The sequence below is a fragment of the Aplysia californica genome, unplaced genomic scaffold (genome assembly GCF_000002075.1).
Source record: "Aplysia californica isolate F4 #8 unplaced genomic scaffold, AplCal3.0 scaffold00139, whole genome shotgun sequence".
In the NCBI taxonomy this organism is placed as follows: domain Eukaryota; kingdom Metazoa; phylum Mollusca; class Gastropoda; order Aplysiida; family Aplysiidae; genus Aplysia; species Aplysia californica.
The window spans coordinates 919,585-927,161 of record NW_004797409.1 but is presented as its reverse complement, the minus strand read 5'-3'; the positions used below and the strand labels follow the sequence as shown (position 1 = coordinate 927,161).

At 40.2% G+C, this 7,577-nt stretch overlaps 1 protein-coding gene across 1 annotated transcript in view; it reads right to left on the bottom strand.

Moving 5' to 3' along the window:
• LOC101847255 (serine/threonine-protein kinase RIO2) overlaps nt 1-4,307 on the bottom strand; it is a 20,508-nt gene extending 16,201 nt beyond the window's left edge. Inside the window, exon 1 of the mRNA XM_005096845.3 lies at nt 4,177-4,307. Within this exon, the coding sequence (XP_005096902.1) occupies nt 4,177-4,242 (66 nt within the window). The 5' untranslated portion in view covers nt 4,243-4,307. The remainder of the gene's footprint in view (nt 1-4,176) is intronic.
• Between the last annotated feature and the right edge of the window lie 3,270 nt (nt 4,308-7,577).

Below are 7,577 nucleotides of genomic sequence, written 5' to 3'. Positions count from 1 at the left end.
CAAGTGAAATATTACTGCTCATTCTGTACCAGGAAATAGCAGCCTATCTCTCACTTTCTTTCGGAAAGCTGCCATTTAAAATTCTCTTATTCCCACCTCCCGGAGTCTGAGGGGATTTTAAAATATTTTACTTCATTTTTTACTAAGGTGTGTGTGTTCTAATGATTTCGTTTTACTCCCATTCATATTTCTGGCCTTTTTCTTTGCTTTCAATGAGATTGATTTGATAAGATAAAGCATTCAAAAACTAAAAAGTGACATTTTTCCCCTTAGTGGCCTCAGCATTAGCACTCTCATTTGAACGTGCTCAATATTTCCAGACCCACCATAAAATTGTAGAGGCGTACCAGATTTAGATCTACTTAGATCTGCCAATGTATGTCTTCTAATTTTCACCCCCAGGTTTAGAGGTTGGCCTTCAGTCTGTATTAAATTTCATAAAAATAGAATCTAGACCTAGATAGATAGGAAAGATGAGAAGTGACCTGACCCGGGTGGGAATAACAAAAAAAATTATTCCCACTGCGGGAATGGAATGCTCACTTCTTTTCGGATAACATCAATTCCAAGTATTTTTCAGCTATTTGTCAGTATCAATATCCAGTACTCTTAAGGCCAAAAACTTTAAAAGGAGGGATGGTTCCTGTAGGCCAACTTCAAATCAAAGAACTCATGTCTAGAATCTAGTTTAGTAGTAGCTTTTATATAATAAAAATACTAATTCAGGGTGCCCATTAGGGGAATCGCATCGAGTCGGGTCGCATTGCAAGCCAAATTGAGGGCGCAATGCGGCCATCATGGCACAAGCCGATCCCACCACACTGGGTCACCTAAAAAACAAATGCGTTTCTTTTCAGACGACGAGTCTGGCGATCGACCAGACCCGACCCCTAGTAGTCTATTAAGTCATTTTTTTTTTTAAGTAGACGTTTTACGGCACTCGCAACTGCATAACGTAATACGAGGACCAAAGGGTGGATGTCAACAGAGAAGTCCTTACAGGGAATCAGACTTACTCTGCTCACCTCTCCAGCTTCAACAGCACAAAGTCTGCTTCGACCATCAAGGCACCCTGGAAATAGCGGGTCACAGAGAGTGACAAACATACAAAAGAAGTAGAGGAAAATGATGATAGTAAGGATTAGGAAAGATAAAGTATAAAGCAGCAGTTCCCTGTTGTAGTTCGGACACAGTAATGAGAATGACATTGTTGGATCAGCCCATTTACAATTCTACTGTGCATTAGAATGAGAAATGTCCCCCCTTTGGGAATGGCCTGCCAAAAGACACTTCAGTCAGTGGCACTGCCCTGGGGATCCTATTTTAGTCTACAGACTATTAACTAAACAGAAGACATGAAGCTACAGCGAGCGCCTAGCACACTCCTGTGATTGGCCCAAATATAGATGACGTAAATTCGTCATCTATTTTTGTCATGTTCCGGGGCTTCCCTCGCCAGTTGACTAGATCTCACCGTGGCGGGGCACGCTTTGCACGATGGGCTATGACACTAGATCTTGAGGTGTCATTGTCGACTGCTTGGACTGTGTGAGTGCGCGCGCGTGTGTGTATGCGCTTGTGTGTACTGTATGTGTGTGCGTGTGCATGTGGGTGAACAAATTTGAGAAGGCAAACTTACAGAAAAAGAGATGCTCAGATTTTTGGTATTTTTTTACTTTCCCTCCCGTCTCACACTCAGCTACCAGTTGTCTATTTTCTACTAAATATTGATGCGCTGAACACGAATATCAACTTCATTTCCGTTGCAAATTAATGTTTTTTGAAATATTTGATTGTTTTTAACCGAGATAGACATGCTTTGGACCAATCGGGGGGGTTCCAGGGGGGCCTGCCCCACTGGGGTAAAAGAAAATCTGGGGGGTTACAGGGGGGCATGCCCCCCTGTTTTTACACCCATAATTTGATATTTTACAGTTAGATTTGAAATTGTCTTGAAAATAATTGATTTGCGACAGTTTTAGTGGCTTTATGTGTGATCTGCAGCAAACAGTACAGCAGTTTGACCCCTGAAACAGTGCATCTGTGTGCGGGAGTGAAAGTAAAAATTTACCAGATTTTTTTATAAAAGATAGCCTAACACAAATTAATACAAAAAAATGGGAGGAGTTCCGCAGAGGGCCAGCACTTACCGTGACAAGGTCAACTGAACAAATTATACCAGAGTTAGGGTTAGGGATAGGGTTGAGTTTTAGGGTTATGGTTGAGATTTAGGGTGTATACCCCGCTCAAAATACGAAGTGACTATTGCTCCGAACGCTCAGGAAAATAATCCTTATTATTAAACCTCATCTCTATTTCTCCTTACCGTTTTCGCTCTCAAGATTTTTTGGTTATTTGCGAGAGTTTGGCATCATCTGTCATTCAGTCATTCTGCGAGGACTAGGAAAGAAGCATTTTTTGCATTGAATTCAATTTCTACAGCAGCTGTAACAGCTAGAGATTTTTAGATGTCTAAATATTCAGATACTTCGATTGTGATAGAGAGGGAACGTTCCCGTACTATACTTCATTTGAAATTGCCTTCAAAAGGCATTACGAGGAAACAAGACTGCTCGACTTTGGCAGTAACCTAGTCACCCCTAAGGCAAAGACTAAAAAAAGGAACTTTAAAAACCATCCACGCCCCCCTCCCGTTCACACCTTACACACACCACACGCACGGGCCACTCCATCCGCAAATAATTAACCAAAAAATCCAGAGAATAGAAACTGTTCGGAGAAATAGAGTTCAGGTTAATTTTCCCGAGCATTCGAAGAAATAGACCCGGCCCTCAAAATACCCCCTCTTTTGTGTGCTATTGGTCGGCCGGCCCTCTGCGGAACTCCTTCCAAAAAAACAAACATAGCAAGATCTAGATCTAGAATCTAGATATATCTAGTCAACAATTATTGGCGATGGAAACCCAAGAGACAAGAAAGAAGCCATCGAGGAAAGAAAGAGAGAGAGAGAGGGCTAGAAACTAAGAAAGAAGGCGGAAAAGGATGCTGAGAAAGAGAAAAAGAGGCTAGAAAGGGAAACAGCAAAAAGAATGAATGCGGTAGAGAAAGAGGCCGAGAAAGAGAGAAAGAAGATCCAAAGAGAAGGAAAGAGAAGCAAAAGGGAAAGTCCGTAAAGAAGAGAAGGGCTGATGTGCTCGATGTAGCTGAGAGTGAGAGTGAATCTGATTCTGTTGGCGTCCAGTACATGGACAGCTCTAGGGAAGAGTGTGCAGAGGTTTTTGAGCGGATATTGCATGAGTACGATGAGAATACATGTTTTGATTGTGGAGTTGTTACTTGTTTTCATATTCTCTGTTCCCTGGTAGCTCTTCGGCCTCTCTCTTTATTCATAGTTACAAAAAAACGCTAACTAGATTAGATGTTGATTTAAAAAACTAAAAAAAAACAAATAACGATGCTATAGATCTAGCGTGAGTTTTACTGGTGGCCGGTATCGGGAAACTGGTGGCTCGTAAGAGGCAAATAGTCGAATAGGCGGCCGGAAAAGGGCAACTCTGACTCTGAGCCTCACCAAATGTGATGTCTAATCGAGTAAACATATAGATCTATGTGAAGCGTGCAGACAAAATGAGTTACTTCTCGGATCCAAGCCTTATGGAAATAGATACTTCACGCTATTGATATTTAATTGGGGGAAGCTTTTACAATTTATAAGTCATAAGTATGGAATAATAAAACGCACCTTACACAAAAAGAATGTGGCATCAATAGAAAATCTACTAATCGGACCCTATAATGTGGACTTTTGGCCAATATTTCTGTTTGTGGATCGCGAGAAGTAACTCATTTTGTCAGCACCCTTCACATATACCAAATGAATTAATCTGGCAGTTGCCTAGATTCTAGTACCAGCCAAAGAAGGGAGATCATTCTGTGACATCTTTTTAAGACGTGGGTTTCAATTTGTGGTTGATATCAAGGTTTAACCACATAGTAGCAACGTACTCTAGATAGATCTAGATCTAGATTCTAGATCTAATCTAGATTAGATGATTAACTTAAGAATAGTGGATTCTAGACTTCTGTAGTTAGTGAAGTAAAAGGTCCGTCTGTAAAATAGTGTGGTCTTCTTGTCTTTATCATTCAAAGTAAAAGATAATCTAAAATGTGAAGACGGTCAACCAGAAACCAAAGAAATAGAACGATATATCTTACGGCAATTAATACTCTGAAGTCCTCTCGAGTCATGTATCGAAGAGCGTTCACGTTTAACTTCCCCATGTTGACACCAAACTGTCCCAACACGCTTGAAGGTGTCGTCTTGCTATTGCAAAAGAGAACGAAAGGAGAAAGCGGAAGTTGATATTTTATATTATGTCATGATCGAGTACTTTTTACTTGTTACTGTAACATTAAAAAGATGTCCCTTTTAAAAAGTTATATATAACGACACAATAAATTAGAATACGTACGTGCCCTTGTCCCTTGAGCGAGCCAGAATTTTGGACAACAAATGACACAAACCGACACAAACGAGTCAATGACCTCTCCTTTTTTTTTGTAGATCTAGATCTATATTCTAAGCGTTTTAAGGCGCTCCCAACTGCATAAGGTGACATGGCCGCGCGGGACGCACCAATTAAAAAATTTCAGTAATTTTGAATTTTGCCCGGGTGGCTACTCTTATCGATTTTAGACCGCCAAGGGATCTTTAACGTGCGCAACTTACACACGGGACCTCCGAAATGTGTCACCCTTGTCCGAGAAGGCTAGGTGTAGATCTTTGGCTGAAGTGAAACACAGCTGTAAGAAGGAGCCAAGAAGAAGCAGTGGACAGGCTGCAGAAAGAGTCAGGAGCCCAGATCGGAGTGGGCAAAAGAGATGCTAGAGAGCAGGAAAAGAGGTAAAAGGAGACAATTTTAGAACAGAAAATTTTGCAGTCGCTACCCGGATTCGAAACCAGGACCTTTGAATGAGAGGCGAACACCTTAACATCTAGCCCACGAGAGCCCCCTATCTTTGTCTTTGCTTGAACTTTGACATGGGGAGACAGAAAGACCATATAATATGTTGAAGGTCTTTTCAACACAAAAGAGTACAATTTAAGCAAAGACGATACACCAAGCTGAAAGACACACTGTTGGGTATATTATCTGAAATAGAGTGACCAGAAGATCAAAGTTTACAGGGTTTTGATATCTATGACCGGGCTCATCCATTATAAATTGCTCTAGAAGAGCCCATGCCAGTTGCACCATCGCCTGGCTCACCCGTTACGGACAAACACTTTCTATTATTCCCTACCCTGGGCTAACTTCAATATTTTTCAAATGTCTTTCCACTTTTCTGTTTATCATTCTCTGCGATTTTTCTACAGGCTCCACGTATGGTCTTCTCTTTATCGTTTAACCTGTGGACTCCCACGTTTAAACTTTTTTTGTTATATAGCTGCCTGATTTCCAGATGGTATGCTCAGCCCAATCCATCTCTACTGCTTTCTTCTGTCTTAAACTCTTCTGCTTTATACTTACTCATTTGTGATTCTGTCTGTCAATTTGATCCTGAAGAACTTCCTCAGGCACTTGTTGATGACATCCTGGATCCTCCAGCAGTCCAGCACTTTGTAAAGAGTTCTTTAGAAGAGCTCAACCCAACTGCACCATCAAACAATCCACAAGGGGCGCGTAAGCCAAGGAGTTTCTGTTCACATCTTGTTTTGTTTTAGTAGATGTTTTACGGGGCTCGCAACTGCATAAGGTCATATGAGCGACAGAAGATTAGAGGTGTTACAAGAGAGTAACAAACATAAAAAGAAGGAGGGGAGATAAGGACGATAGATGTTTGATAGGAAAGAAGAAGCCAACCACACCTGAGCACCTGCCAACACCCACTGTTCATATCTGTGGACATGCTTCGGAAGGTTCCCTCCACCTATTTCTGTATTGCCAGCAAAGCTCGGGAAAACTGTATCTTGATCCCTGATTTTGTAATATGTCGGAGCTTCATTGTTTTTACGAAACAGCTTCCACAGGTCAGGGACAATATGCCTTGTATGCCAGGCTACTAAAAAATATGTGCTAGATGAACAAAACATTTCGATCTAAGAGCTAAGAAAGATCAATGTGAATTATGCGTGATTTTTGAGTCTTGACAACGCCAGCCAAACTAACAAGGAATCTCACATGTCAGAAAAGAAAATGACAAAGAAAGGGTATGCCTTTGATAAAAACCTTTGCTCTTAGGCAAGAAGACCCGCTTCTGATGATTTGCATGAATCTTCAGTGTGTGCTTTTGGCACTGTCTATCTATTCCTCCAGCTCTTGTTTTAAAAGCATACACATGATCTTCAATGTGACTTCCTATGGTGCCATCTACTACCTATGACTCGAGGCACAAAGTGGTTTCATTGCAAATAAATTCACAAGTTGTTTGATCAACATTTTTTCAGCGTGCACAAATGCATAGAGGATTATAACAATAATAATAAATTACAGCTTTGGGTGTGTATGTGTGTTTGTGTGTGTGTGTGTGTGTGCGTGTGTGTGTGTGTGTTTGTTTGTGAGAGCACAAAATTGCATCTATTTCTAATGCCATGAACATGAATGCCTTTTCCACTAAAGCAAACTCCGACATTGAATACAAAATCTTATTAAAGGCCACACTCATATGCAAATAGATAGCATGCACGGCGTCGTTGAGCGGTGGCTTTAAATAAAACACAAAAATGTTCATCTAACTAGATTGTGCCGCCATTTTCAGAACTGTAATTTTTATAATTCTATCAACGAAGTAAAATTTGTGGATAACATCTTCCTCCATGATTTTGCCCAAATTGCAGTCCCCAAAACTGTCAGGTGGGTAGACAACAAAAAAAAAAAGACCAAACTGTTTGTGCAATATGGAGCCTCTGATATGCATAAGGAGAAATTCTTACAAACTGAACTCCCAACGAAGAGTGGGAGGGTCTTCTAAAGTCCAGAGACAAAGAAAATAACTTAACAAAAAGCTACCCACCACTGTATAATTCTCCTTTAAAAATTGCAAAGAGTAATTTTCAGGAAGTGAGAGACAAACAGGGCAAAACAATGAAAGATGATCATTCAGTCATTCCTGGGGTATAGAAGTTTGATAAAAGTCAAGTTCTCCCCCCCCCCTCCCCACAGCCCAATAAAAAAAGAACATACACACAATTGGAGAAAGAAGGATATTAGATCTATATAGAAAAAGATAGAGAGTACGCAAATGAAGTAGATCTATGACTTCATAAAGTACAATACAATACCCCATTCATGTAAGAATAATAGTTGTTTATAGTGGTAAAATAATGAATAGCTTTTTGTTTCACTCAGTCTGTTAATTTCATACACATTTTAAAATTTGTCTGCTAAAATCTTTTGTATAAAAGTATTGCATGTTGTCAAATATTAATTATTAACATATCAGGGCCTCTAAAAAGAGAAAACACACTGTCTAATAACTGTGAATACAACTCACCGTTTCAAAAAGCCTACTGATGAAAACGTGAATTCCACATCTGTGTGGAATTCATGACCGCATCAGGAGAGATTCGAAAATGGAAATCGTGAATCCCACACTTTTTCGAAAAAATGACCACT